The sequence below is a fragment of the Chlorocebus sabaeus genome, chromosome 10 (assembly GCF_047675955.1).
Source record: "Chlorocebus sabaeus isolate Y175 chromosome 10, mChlSab1.0.hap1, whole genome shotgun sequence".
Classification (NCBI taxonomy): Eukaryota; Metazoa; Chordata; class Mammalia; order Primates; family Cercopithecidae; genus Chlorocebus; species Chlorocebus sabaeus.
The window spans coordinates 51,839,765-51,863,336 of NC_132913.1; the positions used below are offsets into that span (position 1 = coordinate 51,839,765).

General features: G+C 37.6%; 1 protein-coding gene across 3 annotated transcripts in view; it reads right to left on the reverse strand.

The window, feature by feature from the left end:
- Positions 1-23,572, reverse strand: part of GRB14 (growth factor receptor bound protein 14) — a 128,949-nt gene that overhangs the window by 50,956 nt on the left and 54,421 nt on the right. For all 3 annotated transcript variants that reach the window (XM_007965179.3, XM_007965181.3, XM_038002005.2), the window contains one exon: positions 5,789-5,945. In XM_007965179.3, the coding sequence (XP_007963370.1) occupies positions 5,789-5,945 (157 nt within the window). The remainder of the gene's footprint in view (positions 1-5,788; positions 5,946-23,572) is intronic.

Consider the following 23,572-nt stretch of genomic DNA (forward strand, 5'->3'; position numbering starts at 1 on the left):
CATGAGTATCATGTTTAGCTCCCACTTAATACGGAACCCAAAAAGAGACCAAGTAGCCAAAGTAATCCTGAGCAAAGGAACAAAGCTGGAAGGGTCACATTACCCCACTTCAAACTGTATTATAATTCTACAGTAATCAAAACAGCATGATACCGTATAAAAACAGACATATTGACCAACGCAACAGAACAGAGAACCCAGAAATAAAGCCATACTCCTACAGCCATCTGATCTTTGACAAAGTTGACAAAAATAAGCAACAAGGAGGGGACTCCCTATTTAATAAATGGTGTTGGGAAAACTAGCTAGCCACATACAGAAGAAGGAAAGTGGACCCCTACCTTGCACCACATACAAAAATTAACTCAAGATGAATTAAAGATTTAAAAGATTAAAAACCTCAACCTATAAGAATCCTGGAAGAAAACCTAGGAAGCACCATTCCGGACATCAGCCTTGAGGAAGAATTTATGACTATGTCCTCGAAAGCAATTGCAACAAAAACAAAAATAGACAAGTGGAACCTAATTAAACTAAAGAGCTTCCGCACAGTAAAGGAAACTATCAACAGATTAAACAGACAACCTACAGAATGGGAGAAAATATTTGCAAACTATGCATCTGACAAAGGTCTAATGTCTAGAATCTATAAGGAACTTACACAATTCAACAAACAAAAAACAACCCCATTATAAAGTGGTGAAGGACATGAATAGATACTTCTTAAAACAAGACATACAAGTAGCCAACAAACGTGAAAAATTCCTCCACATCACTAATCATCAGAGGAATGCAAATCAAAACTACAATGAGATACTATCTCCCACCAGTCAGAATGGTTATTATCAAAAAGTTAAAAAACAGCAGATACTGGCAAGGCTGCAGAGAAAAGGGAATGCTTATATACTGCTGGTGGAATGTAAATTAGTTCAGCCACTGTGGAAAGCAGTTTGGAGATTTCTCAAAAATTTAAAAAAGAACTATCATCCAACCCAGCGATCCCATTACTGGGCATATATCCAAAATAAATAAAAAGACACCTGCACTCGTATGTTCATTGCAGCACTATTCACAATAGCAAAGACACAGAATCACTAACAGTGGACTGGATAAAGAAAATGCAGTACATACAGGCCAGGCATGGTGGCTCACACTTGTAATCCTAGCACTTTGGGAGGTCAAGGTGGGTGGATCACCTGACCTCAGGAGTTGAAGACAAACGTGGTTAACATGGTGAAACCCCATCTCTACTAAAAAAAAGAAAAATGCTGGGTGTGGTGTCATGTGCCTGCAATCCCAGCTACTCTGGAGGTTGATGCACAAGAATAGCTTGAGCCCGGGAGATGGAGGTTGCAGTGAGCTAAGATCACACCACTGTACTCCAGCCTGGGTGACAGAGCGAGACTCTGTCTCAGAAAAAAAAAAAAAAAAAAAAAGAGTACATATAAATCATGGAATACTATGAAGCCATTAAAAAAAAGAATGAAGTCATGTCCTGCATAAAAAGAAATAAAGCCACACTCCTATAGCCATCATTGATGCTGGACTCCCTATTCAATAAGGGCATTACCCTAAGCAAGTTAACACAGGAACAGAAAACCAAATTGAATTTTATTGAAAATTCATCATTTTGGACAAAAAGAGTGTAAGAATGTTTCTTAAACAATACGCAGAGCCGACTGGCTGATCACTAAAGTTCTGGAAAATAGTTCATCCTTTGGTTCTTCACATCAGTAGCACTCACAGAAGACTTGCAGTAAAGACATCAGTGGTTTATTCTGTCTGCAAAGAGCATCTGCAGCTGCATATCACATTTAAGGAGGAAAAAACCACTGTAGTTCTTTCCATTCATTTAAATATGCAAATTAAATTGAACATTTTACTTCCTACCACTATTAGACTGAATAGATATTGCAAGATTATAATACACTATGCAAAAAGGCAAAACTAAAACAAAAAACATTTTAAAGACAAATCTGTTTATATTTTGCACTGAAGAAGATGACACTACCTCAGTAGTGGTTACTCTCCTGTTACATCGGTAAAGAACTGGAAGCTATTAAATCTAATACATGTTAGTATTGGAGTAGAATTAATATTTTCAATTGCTCTGTTTAAATATATAATATGAGTGAAAAACCAAAGGAAAAAAAAACACAAGAAGGCTCTGGAAATAAAATTCTTTCTCATGAGCTTTGGTCTAATGCATGGTTGATGAAGTCATGAGAATATGCTCATTATCTTTGATTTTATTTCAGCAGTTTCCAGAAAATACAGTAATAAAGAAATAAACTTCTATTACTACTTGATGCCTAAAAGTTTAAATTTAATATGTGGATCAAATTAATTTCCAATGTTCCATTTTAAGCTTTTGCATTAAAAGACCTGTACATTTTATTCCTTAATATAAATAATTTACAGTGTTTTCAGTGAAAAACACTTCTTGATTTACAGAGCAGATTTTTATTACTGAACTCCAAAGCTATTTGTTAGAGATAAATGGTAATAACTATAACAAAAAAAATTTTAAGTCCCCCCGAAAGAAAAACTTAAGAATATAAAATACTGTAATAATATATAATGCTAATTAGGAGCTAAATGAAATAGCTTGGAATAGGGCAGATATCTATTGAGAATTAATCCCATACTTCTAGGAGATTAATTATCATGAATAGAAGTTAAACTAGTCACAAACGTCCATGAAGAAAATATATGGTGAGCCTTTTCTGTCCTAGAAGATGAGGCAACAAGTCGTATTGGCCAGTATGACATACCTTTAGAAGCAAGCGTCCTTGGCAGGTTGATAACTATCTAGGCTGAGCTGTCAAAATCAGTTGCACTATTGTAGCTCATCAGCTATCAACTGAAGAGACTGCGGAACAATTCTAGCTTCCTCTCCACAGGCCTCACTCTGTCCCCTTCATGAGGTTCTGGCATGTCCCAGGATGCCCGTTGTCAAATCAGAAGTACAAACATTTTCTAAGTGGTTCAGGGAATGTAGATAGTGTTCAGAAAAACCACTTCCCAAATCTTTAAAAAATGAATCCTTCTAAGAACACAACTTTCCTGCCAAAATCATTTTTAATTCCATTTCATAAGAGAAAGGCTGTTCATTTGAACAGAACCTTACATTGGCACATTGCTCTGAGGCATAAACTCGAATGCATCAAACAAGGGGATGACTATATATTGGCAGCTATGCTAGAAAGTAAATGACTCCAATGACTACGTACAAAATTCTTTCACAAGTCTGAACAAATTGAAGCAATTAATGGAGCAGTCACTGATAAATTATTTAAAATGATTTTGATGATTTCTTACTAAAAGTTGTTAAACACATAATGCAACGAAGTTTGTGGCAGGCTGAACTATAGCCCCCAAAAGAAAACCACATCTTAATTCCTAGAACCTGTGAATGTCACATGGAAAAAAAAAATTTTGCAGACAGTATTAAATTAAGGATCTTGAAATGGAGATCATCCTGAATTATCTGGGTGGGCCCGAAATGTTACTGCCTTTATAAGAAAGAGAGAGACTTGACACAGACAGAAGAGCAGAAAGCAATGTGACCACAGTGGCAGAGATTAGGTGATGCAGCCACAAGCAAACAAATGCTGGCAGCCACCAGGGCTGGAAGAGGTAAGAAATTAGGGCTTCCAGGGGACACACATCCCTGACAACACCTTGATTTCAAACCAGTGATATGGATTTCAGTCTTCTGGCCTCCAAAACTGTGAGAATAAATTTCTGTTGCTTTAAGCTGAGTTTGTGGTAATTTGGAACAGCAACCACAGGAAACTATTTAATAAAGAGTTCAGAGAATCAAATGGCATCTACTTATATGTAAGTAGTACTCATCTACTTATATGTAAACATGTTTTGAAAACAAATCTATAAAAATAAAAAATCAGGGGATAAAACTGTTGCCAAATCCTGTCTTACTCTAGTAGAACAAATTCTTTACAATATTAAAAGAATTTTTTTAAACCCTTCACACTTCATAATAGAGATGCATTTCCAAATAAAACATTTTTAAAAGTCTACTCCTTGGGTTTATGTCTTTAAAATGTGAAGGACTTACTTATTTCTTCAAGAAAAGTTTAGGGTCTACACTCCCATAAAGAGAACAACTGCTATGGATACTTGTACCTGTCTGTGCTACAATTGACTCAAATCATGGTCCAAATGACAGCTTATTATTTTTTTTTTTAACATCTCAAACACTTTGCATTGTGCTAATAAAAATTATTATGAAATGTATTCTTCCATCAATTGGATCTGTTTTAGCTCTGAAATTCCCATAGATCATTCTTTAAATGTAGAGGGGTGTGTAAATTATAAAAATTTCTATCCTTGTTTCCACTTTGTGCTACTTTCTTTCTCTTGTGACTACAAACAACAAAAAATAAAAAGAATAAAGAAATTACTATTCATAATTGTTTTCTATTGTTGTACCTCTGAAGAAAATCTTCACCATAGGATCTATACTAAAATAAACAGAAAAGCAGGACTTTCTGAAAAATAATGGCAAAGAAGTCACTGGCTTCATTCTCCCCAACAGAAAACCAAAACCAAATAAACAGCATTGAGATTTTCCCCAGAAGTATCCCAGAACTCAAATATGAAGATGAGACAGTTCCATGGGCAACAGAAAAGTGAAGAAAAACTCCAGACGGTAAGAGAATCAAACTTCAGCATCCACCACGATGCCCCTCCCACAAACTTGTGAAAAACTTTCCCCCAACTCACTGTGTTTACACCAGAAAAAGTGAGATTTAGGTGGACAACCTCCTACCCCACTATCTTGGGTTCCCTGGCAGCAGATCTGTCTCTGTCTTAATCATAGGAAGCATTGTGATTGCCTGATGGGAGAAATATCCCTGAGGACAGGCAGAGACAAAAAAAGGAGGCAAGATGACCATTCCCAGCCCCAGAAACTCTGCTCTGCAACCCAGCCAAAGGAGACACCAAATCAGAGTGGCTGTTTAGCAGCACCACATGGCAGGAAGTTCATCCCACAGGTCCCCTGGCCATGGGCCCCTAGCCAGCTGTCCCACAGTGTTGGGATATCCCCTTTGGGAACCTCTCCCATTTGGAAAGTGCGGTGCTCTGACCTTTACTAGAGCCAAGGCAAACCCAGGCTTAAGGGGCCATCAAGAGCCAAAAAGAAGGCAATGACCTATCGGTAAAAACCTCTAAGGAATATATCCAATGAAAAAAACAAAAGAAGCCAGGCAAAGAAGGCTTGAATAAATAACTAATCCTTCAGTGCAAAGATATAGACATGCATCCACAAAAACAGCAGCAAACAGGGAACCACGATCTCTCCAAACAGACACAAGGAACCAGTAAATGATCCTAGCAAGATAGCAATATGTGAGCTCTGATCAAGAATTTAAAATAGCAACTTTAAGGAAATTCAGTGATTGCCAGGATAAAATTGATAAAATCAATTCAGATATTTATAAGATAAATTTAACAATGAGATTGATTTTTTTGAAATTACAACAAATTATGAACCTGAGAAATATATTCTCTGATCTGAAAAATCCATTCGAGGCTCTCAGTAGCAGAATGGATCAAGCAGAGGAAAACATCAATGAGTTGGCTATCTGAAAATACATGATCAGAAGGAAAAAAAGAAAAAAGAATGAAAAGGAACTGAGATCACCTATAAGATATAGAAAATTACCTCAAAAGACCAAATCTAAGAATTATTGGTGTTCAAGAGGGAGCTGAACGAGAAATAGAAAAGCAATGATGTGAGACAGTAACTCTGTATCCTTACCTACACCTATGTGAGGCAGGTGCTCAAAAAGGGTCCAGCTGTGGTCATCAATGTAATGATTCTTCAGGATCAACAGCTGACAAACATCTCGAGCCGTTATGTCACTGGGTACATCTAAAGCCCTGCTGGTTTCATCTTCACTGTATACTTTAATCACCTGTGTAGGTAGAAACAAGAAAAAGAGCTTAAATATTCCTGTTTGTGTTTTTAAAAATTTGTATTGTGTATATTTAAAGTATACAACATGATGTTATGAGATATATATATAAAAATAAATAGCAAACTGGTTACATAGTAAAACAAATTAACATGTCTATCACCTCACATAGTTACCCATTTTCTTGCAAGTGTGGCAAGAGCAGCTAAAATCTACTCATTTCTCAAAATTCCAAAGTCAATACATTATTATGAATTATAGTTCTCATGCTGTACATTAGAGCTCTAGATGTGTTCATCCCACACATCTGCTACTTTGTATCCTTGATCTACATCTCCTCATTTCCCTCCACCCCACCACTGCCCTTGGTAACCACTGTTTTGTTCTCTCTCTCTGCATATTTGATTTATTTTTAGACTACACATCTGAGATCATGCAATATTTTTCTTTCTGTTAGAAAAGAAAAAAGGACTTATTTCACTAAGCATAATGTCCTCCGGGTTCATCCATGTTGTAGCAAATGGCAGCATATTATTTTTTAAGGCTGAATAGTATTCCCTTGTGTGTATCTGCATGTGTATGTGTGTGTAATGCAAATATACAATAAATTATGTACATAAGCTCAAACATACACCCATCAATGGGACATGGTACTTAAGTTGTTTCCATATCTTAGCTATTGTGAATAATGCTGCAATGAACATGGGAGTGCAGGCATCTCTGTGACATGCTGACTTAAAGTCCTTTGGCTGTATAGCCGAGAGGGACTGCTGTGTCATATATGGCAGTTCTATTTTTAATTTCTTTACAAATATCCATACTGTTTTTCAGAATGACTGTACCAATACACATTCTCACCAACAGTGTACTAGCGTTCTCTTTTTTCTACACTTTCACTAATACTTGTTACCTCTTGTCTTTCTGATAACAGCCATCCTAATGGGTATGAAGTGATATCTCATAATGGTTTGATTTGCATTTACCTGATGATTGGTGATGTTGACCACCTTTTCATATACCTGTTAGCCATTTTTATGTCTTCTTTGGAAAAATGTCTATTCAGGCCCTTTGCTGCTTTACTTTTTAAATTTTTTTAGAAGGAGTTTAATTCTTTCACTCATGTTGCCCAGGCTGGAGCTCAATGGTGCAATTTTGGCTCACTGCAGCCTCTGCCTCCCAGATTCAAATGATTCTACTCTTTCAGCCTCCTGAGTAGCTGGGATTACACGCATGCGCCACCACGCTCGGCTAATTTTGTATTTTTTTTTTTTTTAGTAGAAACGGGCTTTCACCATGTTGGTCAGGCTGGTCTCGAACACTTGACCTCAGGTGATCTGCCTGCCTTAGCCTCCCAAAGTGCTGGGGTTACAGGTAGGAGCCACCGCACTCAGTCCTTTGCTAATTTTTAATTGGGTTATTTGTTTTTCTGATATTGAGTTGTATAAGTTATTCATAAATTTTGGATATTAACCCTTATAATTACATATGGTTTGCAAATACTTTTTCCCAATCCATAGGTAGACTTTTTATTAAAATATTTTATTAAAACATCATTCTAGTAAATCAGTAAACATTAGTCAGTTATAATTCCTTATACAGTGTCTTCTACATTTAATTGTCTTATACATTGAATGAATGTTACCTATCCAAGACTTGTTTATGTGTCAAAGCTACTTTGTCCAACAACTTCCATTATCTTCATTGTCTAAACTAAAGGTCATTCAATAACTATTTATATTACTTACCTACCACTTTGGTCTCTGAAAAAGCTATGTATCTCTTATCAATATTATAACGGGGCACAGTGGCTCACGTCTATAATCTCAACACTTTGGGAGGTTTAGGCAGGCAGATCACATGAGGTCAGGAGTTCAAGACCAGCCTGGCCAACATGGCAAAATCCCATCTCCACTAAAAATATAAAAAATTAGCTGGGCATGGTGGCCCATGCTTGTAATTCCAGCTACTTGGGAGGCTGAGGCACAAGAACCACTTGAACCTGGGAGGTGGAGGTTGCAGTGAGCCAGGATTGTGCCACTGCACTCCAGCCTGGGTGACAGAGTCATGTATCACCATGTAATACAATGATAAATTATGAATAAAGAGAGACTTTTCTTAAAAGAGTTTTTGCTAGGAGAGTGATCTAGTTTGGATATTTGTCTTCTCCAGATCTCATGTTGAAATGTAATCCCCAGTGTTGGAGGTGGAGCTTAGCAGGAGGTGTTTGGGTCATGGGGGCAGATTCCTCACAATGTCCTGGTGCCATCCTCATGGGATTGAGTGAGTTCTCACTCTTAGTTCCCAAGAGATCTGTTTGTTAAAAAGCATCCTACACCTCCCTCCCCTCCCTCTTGCTTTCTCTGTCGTCTGTTTCTGTTCCCTGCTGCACATTCCATGCCAGGAAATGAGGGGACTGAAGAATGATCTAGGGGTTGCTGAGAACGTTCTCTGCACCTCCTGACTACCCCCACATGTTTTCCTACAGTAAACTCTCCTGACCTGGGGCAACAGAAGTACGCCTCTTATTTTGCATGTTCTATCTCTTATTTCAGAGAAGCTAAGAAAATGAAAAACTAGAGATCTTCTGAAGGCTAAACCAATTTTTTTAGAAAAGGGCTAGAAAAGAGCAAGAGGTAAATTTGGATAAAATAAGAAAGGTGACTAAATAATCAGGATATGCCACTATTTTCTTCAGATTATGTCACTGCAAATTTAGACATAAGTTGACAAGAACTGAGATGCACAAACTTAGAGGGGCTTAGGCCAACTTGAGTTTCTGGAATAACTGCATATATTTCATTGTTAGAATGAATAAAACCTGCTGAGAGAAAAACTTAATATTTTTGTTTGAAATCCATTTCAAGCCCTTATTTTTTAAAAATCCTATTTAATGCTCAAACTTATCCAAAATACACATTCATCTATGAATAATGAAATTATATTTAGGTTGATATTCCACAGCAGTAAATCTCTGTCATCTCTTAGATATATTCTGTATTTATGAAAATTCCTTAAACTGTGAATGGGATGCCTTTGTTAAAAAGTCTCATTATATTTCTATTTGTTCCTCCTTAAAATAAATGAAAGGGTCAGGTGTGGTGGCTCACACCTGTAATCCCAGCACTTTGGGAGGCCAAGGTGGGAGGATCACCTGAGGTCAGGAGTTTGAGACCAGCCTGACCAACATGGAGAAACCTCATTTCTACTAAAAATACAAAATTAGCCGGGAGTGGTGGCACATCCCTGTAATCCCAGCTACTCAGGAGGCTGAGGCAGGAGAATCGCTTGAAGCCAGGAGGTGGAGGTTGTGGTGAGCCAAGATCGCGCCACTGCACTCCAGCCTGGGCAATAAGAGCGATACTCTGACTCAATAAAGAATATATGTGTGTGTGTGTGTGTGTGTGTGTGTGTATGTATGAAAAAGGAAAAGACAAGTGAAGACTTAACTCTCTAGTAGAGTTGAACATGCCTCTTGCCCAAAGAATTACTACACTAAACTTTCCTATTTAAGAAGAATTCAACTCATCACAAAAACTGCATGACTACATGAGTTAAAACTAAGTTAAAGTTAAATACTTTTGTGATCATGTAAAAAACAAATAGCAGAGCTGTTCTTAAGAACCACTGAAGCAAAATATTAGTATTCTATTTCTTATACATACTCAAAGGTAAAAAAAAATTAAACATTATATAATCATGCTATTTAATAAAGGGATATTATACATTTCTTTAATAAAGGGCTATTATACATTTCCAGTGCAGTGGCCCAAATTCCCAGCTTGCTTTAGAGTGAGCAGTATATTATTTATATCAATTTATCTATAAGATCATTTGAAATTGGATACCAATAGGAAAAAATTCTTCCTGGACCCTAAAGAAGAATAAGAAGAAATTTTGTTCCATCCAAGGATTGAAAGTTGACTAGCAAGAGAAACATGGTACTGATAAGGTTTATCTACAACAACCCACCAGCATAAACAGATAGAGCGTCCAAGGAAGGTCAAGAGTGTACACACTGCCTGTGTTGGAAAGCCCTTCTGTGCCACTCTAATCCTGACAATCACAACAACCTTGGCCTTTGGAGTAGTTTACAGCTTCAAAAACTGCCCTAGGAGCACATGGCACCTAGCAATGCAAATTTAATATGTAGTCACTACAGCCCTTGCAAAGACATGCTGGAATGTGCGTGAAGCAAATCTCTGTTTTGGCTGACATTCTATCAAGGCATGTTTGTACACTTTACACATCAACTCCTCCCCTAGACTGCTCCTCATAAAAAGTAAGTGGAAGAAAGAGATTAAATGAACTAACACAACCCATTTTTAGAATACTAGACACAACAATGTTAAAGTACAAGAAGAAATGGTAACTTTTCAGAAAAAGAAGTTTGAGGCCTTTAAAGCCTCTAGACTAAAAGAGACAAAATATTTAAAATGAAACTAAAAATAAATAAATAAACAAAACAAAGTCAAGTCAGTATGTATTACCTTGCCCCCAAAGCATACTTAGTATTTCTCTGCATCACCTGAAATTCTAAGAACATATTTGGAAAGCTCTAACTAAGGAAAAAAGTGAGCAAAGGCTAAGCAGTCAGCCTTTCTCCTCCTCCTTGCTGACTTCAAGGAATGGGATAGCATGGGATAGCCAGATCCTTTTCAATGTGAATTCATTCTAGAATATTTGAAATGAACTTGGCATTGTCAACTGGTCATTTGAGAATGTCATAGAACAAAAGAGGGCTTTGGATCTGTCATGACTGGGAAGTCATTAATTATGCCATAGGTTTGCCTCGCTTATCCTTTGTTTCTTCAAAGAAAGAGAGAAGGGGAATCATCATTCGGCAGGTAAAATAATGAGCATGGATTAAGTATAAAACCATGAGTAAGAATCCATACAATGAAGCAAGAGAAAGAAAAAACTGAAAGAGCAAAATGAAAGAAAAAGATATTTGGGCATAGTTATCTATGGTTATCTTCTGTGTCAAAGTTTCTATTTTAGGAAAATTCAAATTCAATAGTTAAACCCAACTAAATTACTATTAATTAATTAGCCATCGATTTAAAATAATTTAAACATGATATTTATTTTAAATTTTAAATTTTAAATATCACATTTAAATATGGCCTTAGCATGATGAGACATATGTATTTTTTAAACAGAAATATAAATTCATTAATTTATGTATTATATCTATTAATTATATATGTATAGTTAACATATAGTTAATACAAAATAAAACTAAGAAACAAGGCTCACAGGAATCTGCTCTGAACTATGTCCTAAAGCTAAGCTTATTTCTACAGCTCTTTGAAAGTTTATCATCTAACCACAGTAAAATTATAAAATAACTTATAATGTTTCAATATTTTTTCTTTATTATTTTTAATAGATAAGCAATGTACTTGAGTCATGCAAAATATTTTTATATCAGGGTCAGAGTAGCCCTGAATTTTTACATTCTTCTAAATAAGAAACACAGTGTCCTAAGATAACAGGAGACATTTTTAGATATCTTGAATTAAGCAACTCAGTAGTTCCCTTGAAATGAAAAGAATGGGAAGCAATGTAGTCATTATTACTTATTCCAAATCTTTAATTGTGTTTTTAAAATTTTGCATTTTAAAAACAAAGACTGCTCCTAAAGACCCTAACAGCTCAAGAATATTTATTGCTTTCTTATTGCTATCCTGTATTATTTTGCTAGCTGTCAAATATTTACAAGCATATAGTTTTGAGAAATCATGTTGCAAGAAAAGCCTCCGATCCTCTCCACTTGTGAGGGATAGTCAAAAACACATTTTCCTTGAACATGAACAGTACGTGTTAAACTAGTTATAAGACATTACTTAAAACAGATACTGTCACTAATATTAGAATTACAAGAATTGATTGACACAAACAGGTTTATTCCACATCCTTGTACCCCCTTTCAACTTTATTCCCTACAATCCTGTCCTCTGACTCCAATCCTACATTTTTTTCTGCTTCTTGAAAAAGTCGTGCTCCTTCTCAACACAGGCCCCTGCACATGCTACTGCTTGTGCTTAGAACATGGTTTCCTTACCCTCTACTTTTTCTGCTCCCTCATATCTTAGGATAAACCATTATTTCTGGGAGGAAGCTTCCAAAGACCTCCAGCTTAGGTCCAGGCCCTTTTTGTATGCATGCATGTGTGCAACTATAATTACTACGCATTGCCCTTCACCATGAGAATGATGTATGACATCAGGGACCACTGTTTTCTCCTCTTTATATCCCCAGCAGTGAGCACAATGTGGGGCACACAGCGACGATCAAAACAATTCCTTCAGTAATGAATGAAAACATCATGCACAGCCCTGCATGAGACAATATTAGTGAATTCCAAAACGGTAGTGTTGAAACCTCACGGAGTTTGAAAACCTCTATGGGAGAAAAGACACACGTGAACCAAAGAGAAAATTTAGGCAAATTTTCATGAAACTTACGGACTGAACAAAGGTGACTTAGGTGACTGCTGAGAGCCACGTTATGTCTGGGATTCTGAAAGAATAAGGAAAGAAGGTAAGAAAACACCTGTGTGGGACAAACATGAGCAAACACACTGAGGAAGAAAGGAGAAAAAATGCTCAGGAAACAGTAACCAGACCACACTAAATGGAGATCAGAAGGGCTTAAGTTATGAGGACAGGGAGGAAGTATGGGTGCCCGGCGGCCTGAGGATGGGGTGCCTTCACCTGGTACTGTGGGACACCGGTTTCCATCAGTGCAAACTAGCCAGGGGCCACCACAATAGGAAATACTTTTAAAGATACACAAGTGATGGGTAGCTTTTTAAAAAGTTGGCAATGTAGAAATAATTCTTAAAAATTAAATGTTATTTAATAAGAAAAATGACCATTTTACAAGAATATGATTACAAAGTGGTAAGAGAATCAGGATAAATAACCACATGGTGACTTAATCACTTAGGAAAGGATTCAGCTACAATAACAGAAAGTCACTTCTACCTACAATGGGCTAGCCAAATTGAGGTTGATCTCCTTCTCACATTCAAAACCAGGGCAGGCAGCTCAGGGTTTGGTGAGGCAGTTCCATCAAGTCACTCCTGATCAAGGCTCTTTCTGTCCTTTCACAATCTTTGAGGTACGGCTCTTATCATTAAGGTCACAAGATGGATCATCTCCACGCCACCTCTGTAAAAACTCAGTCCTGCTATAGATTTGCATGATATTACTTTTCTGCAGTAAATTTTAGGGTCATGCCTGGATAAAGAGATTCAGAATTAGAGAATCTGTGTTCCTGGGGATCCACAGAGAGCTTTCAGGAGTCCTGCATATGAATTCAAAATGCATAGAAGAGGTTTTTTGGGTTTTTTTGTTTTGTTTTGTTTTGTGTTTTGTTTTTTTCTCAGACGGAGTCTCGCTCTGTCACCCAGGCTGGAGTGCAGTGGCGCGATCTCTGCTCACTACAAGCTCCGCCACCTTCCAGGTTCACGCCATTCTCCTGCCTCAGCCTCCCAAGTAGCTGGGACTACAGGCACCCGCCACCATGCCCGGCTAATTTTTTGTATTTTTAGTAGAGACAGGGTTTCACCATGTCAGCCAGGATGGTCCCGATCTCCTGACCTCGTCATCCACCCGCCTAGGCCTCCCAAAGTGCTGGGATTACAGGTGTGAGCCACCGTGTCCGGCCTGATGGGGTTTAATGATGCGTTAATTTTCCATCCAGCAACAGGCTAAAGAGGCCCAGTGTGGTCTCACTACTGGAAATGCCCTACACTTGGCACAGAAGGGAAGTTAGCACTGTCACACTAGATAGCCTGGGGCAGTGACACTGCAGCAGCATGCCGCATCTAGGCTTCCAACCAAGAGAAAAAAAAGCCTGCAAGCAAGAAGAGACTCAGGACACCTCCTTAAAGCCCCTCCATTCACCTTTATCCTCCTACTCTATTATTTACCTTTTCTGCTCTCCTTGTCTCAGGCCAAGAGCCATGAAGAGTACTCTTTCTTTGGGCCTCCTTTCTTCCTACGAGGCAGAAAGAAGGACTCCAACTCAAGTGGGGGTTCCATTTGACAAAGAGAGAAATTCAAGCCCTTTCAGTTTGCTCTATTATGTGGCAGGAAAAAAGGGCAAAAGAAACTGCTCCAATTTCATTAAAAAAGAAGGCAAACATTAACAACTAAGTTAGAAAATATCCTAAGCTATCACATACAGACACACACACACGGACATGTTATTTTAAGACCTAAATCCAATATGAATAATAAAGAGACATTCAAATCACAAATCCCACACTAAAGTTTCCGATGATTTCATCAAAGCTGTGTTCTCTGAAGTTTCAGTGTTTTTAATACTCATGCAATTCCTGCTAAGATGCCAGCGCTAATTCATCTTTGAAACGAGAAAACTTCTGCAAATGCTAATGCTCATTCATATTTGAAGCAGAACACCACTGGCCATGCTTATGTTGGACACAATCTTATTTCAGTATCTCATTTCAGTTTTTAAGCAATAGTTTATTCCCTGAACAGCCATAAGACATGTCTAAGTGAAAAAGTTAAAAATTGGTTCACACAGTGAGAAAGAAGAACAAGTAGGGGAGGGGTGGAATAAGTGTTTAGAAGAAAGGGAAAATGTGAGGAGAAGAAAGATACTGTTTACTAGAGCCCAAGACACATCAGACTTTATTGCAATTATTGAGTTGTCTGGCATCAATTGAAGCCCTTTTAGGAACTACCTTATTTCATTGATTTTTTTTTTTTTTTTTTTTTTTTTGAGACAGAGTCTCGCTGTGTCACCCAGGCTGGAGTGCAGTGGCGCGATCTCGGCTCACTGCAAGCTCCGCCTCCCGGGTTTTACGCCATTCTCCTGCCTCAGCCTCCGAGTAGCTGGGACTACAGGCGCCCGCCACCACGCCCGGCTAGTTTTTTGTATTTTTAGTAGAGACGGGGTTTTACGGTGTTAGCCAGGATGGTCTCGATCTCCTGACCTCGTGATCCGCCCGCCTCGGCCTCCCAAAGTGCTGGGATTACAGGCTTGAGCCACCGCGCCCGGCCTATTTCATTGATTTTTAAAAGCACATTTTTTTCACATTTAACTTCTCTGAAACCTGGATGTAACTTACCCTTAATGGCATGTTATAGTTTTATTGGAGGTATATAAAATAATGATGCTTCTTACAACTTAAAGTGCCACACAATCAATAAAATATGCTATGTTCAACCTTCCTGGACATTTGGGGGTATTATTTCATAAACTTATAATAATGTACAAACTTTCTAGATCCTAACATTCCCATGCAGTAACAACACTGAGAACAACAGATTTATACCCACTTTGTAATTTTACTTTTCCTTCCTTTTTCTAAATATTTATTTACTTTTCTTATTTTATTTTATTTTTCCATGAATTATTGGGATAAAGGTGGTATTTGGTTACATCAGTAAGTTCCTTAGTGGTGATTTGTGAGATTTTGGTGCACCTATCACCTGAGCAGCATATACTGCACCATTTGTGGTCTTTTATCCCTCACCTGCTCCCTCTCTTCCCCCCAAGTCCCCAAAGTCATCGTATCATTCTTATGCCTTTGCATCTTCATAGCTTAGCTTCCACATATGAGTGAGAACATACGATGTTTGATTTTTTTATTCCCAAGTTACTTCACTTAGAATAATAGTCTCCAATCTCATCCAGGTTGCTGCTAATGCCATTAATTCATTCCTTTTTATGGCTGAGTAGTATTCCATTGTATAAATGTACCAGCTTGTTTATCTACCTGTTGATTGATGGGCATTTGGGTTGGTTACACGATTTTGCCATTGCGGATTGTGCTGCTATAAACATGAATGTGCAAGTATCTTTTTGTATAACAACTTCTTTTCCTCTGGGTAGATACCCAGAAGTGGGATTGCTGGGTAAATGGTAGTTCTACTTTTAGTTTTTTAAGGAATCTCCATACTGTTTTCCAAGGTGGTTGCACTAGCTTACATTTTTCTGAATATTTATTTTATATCAGTGAAAGACATGTATGGAGCATATATAGTCATGAATATTTATTTTATACCAGTGAAAGACATGTATAGAGCATATTTTATATCAGTGAAAGACATGTGTAGAGCATGTATAGTCTTGCAAAAGAAATGGAATCTATACTGTTAGAATCATAAAATACTAAAGGTTAGAAGGGTTCCTGGAGAACATCTACTGAAATCCTCCCATTTCACAAATGACAAAGCTGAAGCTGGAGTCATGACCTGCTCAGAGACCTCCAAATGGTCACTGGCCAAGCCAGCCACAGATCCCCATTTCTGGCTCCCGCCTGATGCTGTATTCTTTCCATTCTGTTCGCCCAGTATTTAGGCTGCTTTAAGCTGCTGCTTCTACATGACATCTTGGACAAAAGTATTAGAAAAATAAACACTAGAGCATAAATAGATGTATACATACATATATCCCAAAGCACCTAGCTTTTTGAGTGTCAAAAAAGGCTGTTTTCCTTTGTTTTGTTTTGTTTTTTCACTTTTCACAGCTTCTCGCTAGAATAATTGCAAATACTGAAATAGCCAGCAGAGGGAGTCTTTATTTCTCAGTTTGTGCAAACAGAGAAAAGACCATGTTTCGAAAACTGCAACCTTGTTAAACCTATGGAGTTTCTGTTTGATATAATCACAAGCTTGTGACAAAGTTAATATCTATTTTTTTATAATTATTAAATATTTGAATTTTTAAGATAAACGATTTCTACATATTAAACATTAATAAGAAGAATTGTGGGGGCATAAGTATACATATATACGTATGTGTCACCCCACTAGGAACCTTTCTTGGAACTCAAACTTGAAGTTTTTGCCAGGATTTCAAACAGTAATATCAAATTTTTTCTTCAAATATTGATAAAACTACCCAAGCAAATTTCAGTTTTGAAACTGCAAAATAATAATTCCTGGTATTTTCCCAAACAAAGCCTGAATGTATACGTTCAAATATGCATGTCTGATTAGGAGGCTTTCTGACAATGCCGTTCTTGCCAAAACAAATGTTGAATTCCTCTTTGAGAATTCTCATAATGGCAAGCATTTTTAATATCCTACAGGGGTAGAAAATCTTTATCCTTTCTAGAGGTTTAGAATCTGAAATTACCAAAAGTCTTGCTTCTTTTTTTTCTGCCAAAAAGAGATTATTATTTTCAATATTTGGCTTAGAGTTCTGGGGCACAGCCAGGAGAGCCAGCCCTACAGACCGCCCCAAGCAATAGTCTGAGACCGTTCATTAGCCCAGCTATTTTTAATCAGCCTTCACTGCCAAATGTGGACTATGCATTACAGTGCGCGAAATCATGCTGCCCGGCACCTGTACTCAGGGAGGTTCAGCCCAGGTGCTCACAGTGGACAGGGGACCCTGGAATCTGCTGTGATCAGATCTTAGACCCCAAACTTAGCATTAGTCATGAGTTTTAGATTCCTCATACTGTAAAATGCGCAAAATGCTGGCAAACTGATAGCACTCAACGAATGTTAGCAATTATTATTATAAATTTTTGAAAGCAAAATAAGGCATTTCTGAATAAGTCCCAAGAGACCCTACCGTCCTGTTGAATTCTAAGAAACTCTGAACTGATGGTTGAATCACTATGTCTTTGAGGCAAAACTGAGTGCACAGCAAGGAAAAACCAGGAGAGCAAACGGCTGATTGGCAGAAAAGGTGAGATTCGACCCATGAAAAGACTACAGGTGAAAGGAAAAATGACTGCAGCTACACGGTGATGAGTGGCTACGGAGTGCACGTGCCCAGGCAATTCTGAGAGGCAGCCTCCTGTGCTAGGTGGAGCCTCTGCCTGGACCTCAGTCCCACCTCTGTCATTGATGGGCAAGGTGCTTTGGCAAAGACACTTAACTCTCCAAGCCAATTTTCCTCATCCAAAAATGGGTCTGGCCACCAAGCATTTAGGGTTCTTATGAGGGTTTAAGTGAATGTGTAATAAAAGCTGAACATGTTGTAGCTGCTATTTTTTATTGTGCTGTGTGAAGGGCAATACTCTGTGTGAAGGGTATACCAAATTGCCCACTGCAGCAAGTTGGAGCTAGATAAAGGTAATGAAAAGGCCTGAGTATGATAGCTTTTCATCCCCAAAGATGAGAAACTTGGCAAAAATGAAGGAAAAGCAACAGAGAGACAAATATTAGGAAGGAAATAGTAGGTCAGTATCTAAAGAGCTCAATCTTGACTTTACACAAATTTTTTTATCCAACTAATTGGTAATTAGATACCAACTTTGTGCCTTCTATGTGCTGCGCATTGAGGTCCAATGAGGACCAAAAGTAACAAGTTCTCACCATCATACAGCTAAGATTCTATTAATAGTAACACCACTTGCCTACTGAAACAACGTCTTAATACTAGACCTACTTTTATCCCTTTCAAATATACAACTCAGAAGTCCCTGTCTAATACTCCCTAGGACATTGAAAGGAGGAGTAATTAACCACCTATCTTGTATTTAAATCTATGTTCCCAAAGATTTTAACAAAGTATTCATCAGCATATATAGTTGGATTCATTTTTTTAAATTCAAATTAGAGTCCTTCTAAAGTTACAGAAAGGAAAACAGTGGGAGCAAGCATTTGAAAGATATATTGTCTTTCTCTCCCTGCCTGCAATCTATAAAGAAAAAACATTTTTTATTTGACTTGTTTTCTACTATAAAATCTTTGGATAACCACTTTAGGAGAATAGGGCACATAAAATTTAAATTCTCAGTCATAGGGAAATTTAAACTCTTTATGAAACTAGTAAAACATGCCATTTCACAGGTGGGTAAAAAGGGAAATCCATGTTCATTAGACTTCTACTGTGTGTGAAATGCTTCTAAATATTTATCCTGTTGAATCCTCACAACTGTTCTGCGAGGAAGCATTCTCATCCCCAAGACAGAGAAACTGATTCTCAGAGGGTTTGGAAAGAATGCTCCAAAAGCTAGGGCACTGGTGAGTGATAAAGCTGAGCTCAAACTCTGGGCTTCCCGTCTCTAAAGCATATAAATAATCTGCTACATCACACTTCCTAAAAACTCACTGCTCAGGAAAAGAAACATTTTATGAAAATGCGAATACCATTCATCTGTGTGACCCCCTTCCTGGTTGAGTGTACAGCTAAGTTACTCTGTACAAAAGTAAAAAGGGCAGGAGAAATATCAAGGTTTAGCAAGAATGAGAACTCTGGATAAAAAGCAGTAACAATGCCCACTACCACTTCACTATCACCTTCCAAGCAAGTCCACCATCTAAACTTAGACCACCATCCGTGGCCTTCCACAACCTCTTCTGCTCAGGAAATCTGCTCCCTCCCCACTTATTACCATACCTTCAATCCCTATCCAAGTAATAGAATATTGTTTGCTTAAAAAGCATAGCCACATTTCATATCTGGCACCAGAATAATAAAAATCCCAGACAAATATTTACTAAATGTCTAATATGTCCAAGGCACTTGTAGAGGAGCTGGCAAGTTACCCACCAATATCCACGCTTCCTCTCTTCCTTCCTGATGAATCCTGACTCTGGTGAGGAGGGCAGTGTGCTACACTCCTGGCCCGCATTTCCTGATTTTCCTTGTATCCAGAGTTGGCCAATAAGATGTAAGCAGAAACTCCTGGTTACTCCACAATGGCATGTTAACTGGTATAAAACTCATGAGCCTGTTCTTGGTCCTTCACATTCTCTGTGCAAAGACTGTAAACAGGATGACTGGAAATCTACATTTATCTTTCCGTAAAAGGAAAAAGGTCCCACACTAGAGAAGAAATAATAGCAAGAAGGAGGTCAGTTGCCTGAGGACATTGTGGGGCTGCAACATTAGCTTTGGACCGATCCTTGTAAAGTGAAAGAAAAATAAATCTCTTTTCCTCCTTAATCCACAGTCCTTTGTGTTTTTTGGTTACATGAAATTACATTCTGCCCATAACTGACAAAACATTTTATTTAAAAATTTCTTCCCTTAAAATACTAAGATCTCGTTGTAAGACCAAAACTCAAAAGACAACTTTTGGAAACCAAATGGTGGTCCAAGATATACAAAAATAAACAAGATAGAGCAATTGAAAGTCATATTGTACACACCTACGGACAGCCATATGAAGTAATAATAAAATTGATGTTACAGAGCTGTAGTGGTGGAATTAACAAATGAGTGACAAAGGTGTGTCCAGTGATACTAAATCAAGGCACCATGAAAGTAAATGTGAAGCAAAAGAGTCTTAGAAGGCTTTAGGATGAGACCACAGCCTGAGCTGACACTTAGACAATACACAGCATTTGGAAAAGCAAACGAGCCTGGAGTTGTCTATAGGCTGCAGAGCACAATCCTGGGAGCAGAAGTGCAGAGATACAGATGTTAAAACTGTTTGATGTTCCTTTTCCTGAGTCCAAGTGAACATCACACACCGGTGCCTATCACGGGGAGTGGGGAAGGGGGAGGGATGGCACTGGGAGTTATACCTGATGTAAATGACGAGTTGATGGGTGCTGACGAGTTGATGGCTGCAGCACACCAACACGGCACAAGTATACATATGTAACAAACCTGCACATTATGCACATGTACCCTAGAACTTAAAGTATAATAATAATTTTTAAAAAATAAGTAAATAAAACAATGAATCCACACTAAAAAAAAAAAAAAAAAAAAAAAAAAAAAAAAAAAAAAAAAAAGCTGTTTGAAGCACAAGGAGGCAAACGACATGCTGCAGTGAAGGCTTCAAGGGAAGCTAGGCAGGCTGAGGTCCAGGCAGGCCCTGGAGCACGGCAAATGCTAAGGAAGTTTGGACTGATTTTGTACATGTTTAAAAGATTCTGAGAAAAATAGTGATGTGATGATATGTGTTCTTTCCTCCACTAAATCACTTTTAGAAAATCATAGCAATGACTCTAATTGAATGAGGAAAGAAATGACTATAACATGAACTATTCTCTTATATGAATGGGGAATTAGATCTCATAAATGGCATTGCTCCATATTACTCTCATGAATTTACAATTTTCAAAAGGATTTGAATCTTTAAAAATATATATCATTAAAAGTATCCCTTTTTTTTCTCTGAGATTTCAGAAGATACTTCAGGATCTTGTGTGCTTATGAACATCTCCTGTAATTGTAGCATGGATGAAGAATGCAAAAATGCTTGCAAACATAACTTAAAAACAATGTTGGCTGGGCGCGGTGGCTCACACCTGTAATCCCAGTACTTTGGGAGGCCGAGGTAGGCAGATCACGAGGTCAGGAGATGGAGACCATCCTGGCCAACATGGCGAAGCCCCTTCTCTACTAAAAATACAAAAATTTAGCTAAGTGTGGTGGCACACGCCTGTAGTCCCAGCTATTCAGGAGGCTAAGGCAGGAGAATCGCTTGAATCCAGGAGATAGAGGGTGCAGTGAGCCAAGATGGTGCCACTGCACTCCAGCCTGGGTGACAGAGCGAGACTCAATCTCAAAAAACAAAAAAAAATCAAACAAACAAAAAATATTAACCTGATAGAGACATGAAATATGCCTAACCCAGCGAACCAGGATATGGACATAAGGTTTTCTGACCTGGTAATATTTCTATAAAAGAATGTGAATTTTATATTATACTTAGTTTGTACTTTACAATACTTGAGCCTTATGTTAACTCTCTGGGACCTTAAAATGTTTTCTTTATGTAATGTGCCAATCTGGAGTTCCAGGTATAAACTTTCTGTCACACACTCACACACATACACACTTGGCTGCTTACAATTGCTTTCTGAATAAAATGTTTTCTATGCTAGAGCATAAGGGAGTTGGTGGAGGTGCAGAGGAAGATGAAAGGATTTGCCTAAGCTAATTCCAGACTTGAATGGCAATTATACCCACCATAAGGCAATTTCATTACCATATTAATTTCAGGAGGTAACACGTATCTAGGAGAAGCATACTGGAAGTCACAAGATCTAGATTCTATTTCTAGCTCTGCTACTGACCTTCTGGGTGACCTTGCATAAGTCACTCAACACCCAAGAGACTCAGTCTTCTCATTTGAAAAAATAAAAAGCTACAACCTAGTGCTGATCTGAGAAAAATGCGATGCGGTAACATACTCATTCACAAGGTTTGCTGAGGATGTGATTGTTTCTGAGGCACATGAGGAAGCCTTCTTCACCAGAACCTTAATTCACTTAAATCAGAGAAATCAGATCCTAATAGAATTTGGAAGTGAAAATTTTCTTTCCAATTTACTTGATAGAGAATCTACCAAAATACCTTTTTTTTCTGAAAGATCAAGGCATGCTTTCTCTGCTACAAAATAGATCTATACCACATGAAGGGCCACGTTTAAAATTCAAGTTCCTAATCACTACCAGAGACTCTTACAGCCACTTGGATCAGACACACTAGATGATACGAAAATTACTCCCTATTGCTATGGAGCATTTTCAGAAATGCTCTCAGCCTTTTAAATGATTAGGATTCCATTTGATAAATTATTTGTCAAGGGCCACTCATTCAGGATGAGCAAACTTTACACCGAACCTGTGGAAAAAGCACCTGCCTTCATGGGAAAATGAGAAGTTGCTCCCCAAGTTCTCTGAGAAATGCTTGTGCTGATTTATAAGATCATTTAAAATTATGGCATATATGGAAAATAAGTTAATTACAAGTATGAAATAACTTCTTATATTGGAAGAAAAAATTAATCATGGTGTGACCAGAGCAGATGGATGATTTTTAAATCAGAAAATACCCGATTCCTAACATAAAAGATATTAAGATTTTCAGAACAATCAAATAGACAAAAATAGGTCCTTTGGGACCTAAAATATCAGGAGAAGCAAATAATGGTGTGCTAAATTATGTAAACACCTAAATATGTGCACTTACTGAAAAAAATAGCATAGATTTGAGTCTAGGGAATTTTGACTTTTATAAATATTATAATAGAAACTTGACAAGAAGCTTATTATTAAAATACCATGATAAATCACAATGATGTGACCATTGGCAGCTCAGATGTAATATCAATAATAACCACAGCTTTCCAGAGTAATCTTGTTTTCCTACTTATCAGACAGTGCTCAAAGTTATTTTTCTAGCCAAGTTTTGCCATAACCAATTTCTCCTAGGCTAATTGTTCAAACTCCTTGAACATTATAGCATTCTCTCCTAATGTTTTATAATCTCTCTAAAATAATAAAAATAATGTACATACTTTACTATAACCATGAAAATATAAAATATTTGGTTCACAGAATTATAGACAGAAATAAGACTGAAGATATTATCTACTGAAAACTCCTCAGCTTGTTATACAGATGAGGAAGTAAGGACTCCAAGAGTTTACTGGATTTGCCCAAAGTCACAGGGCTAGTAAATGGAGAGTCCGAATAGTACACTTTCCATCATATCAACATGTCATCAAAAACAAACCATATGATAGAAGTTTCTTAGTCAATGTAAACTGCAATATTAACCGGATAAAGAAGAACTCAAACATGAGAACATAGACTTGATAAATGTTAATATGCCTTTTCACATCCTCGGTGAGTCCACAAACCTATATTGTCATTATTAATGCACTGCTAAGTCCAATTCAAACGAAAAGTTAAAGCCCAAAGCAAAATATTTTTAATCAA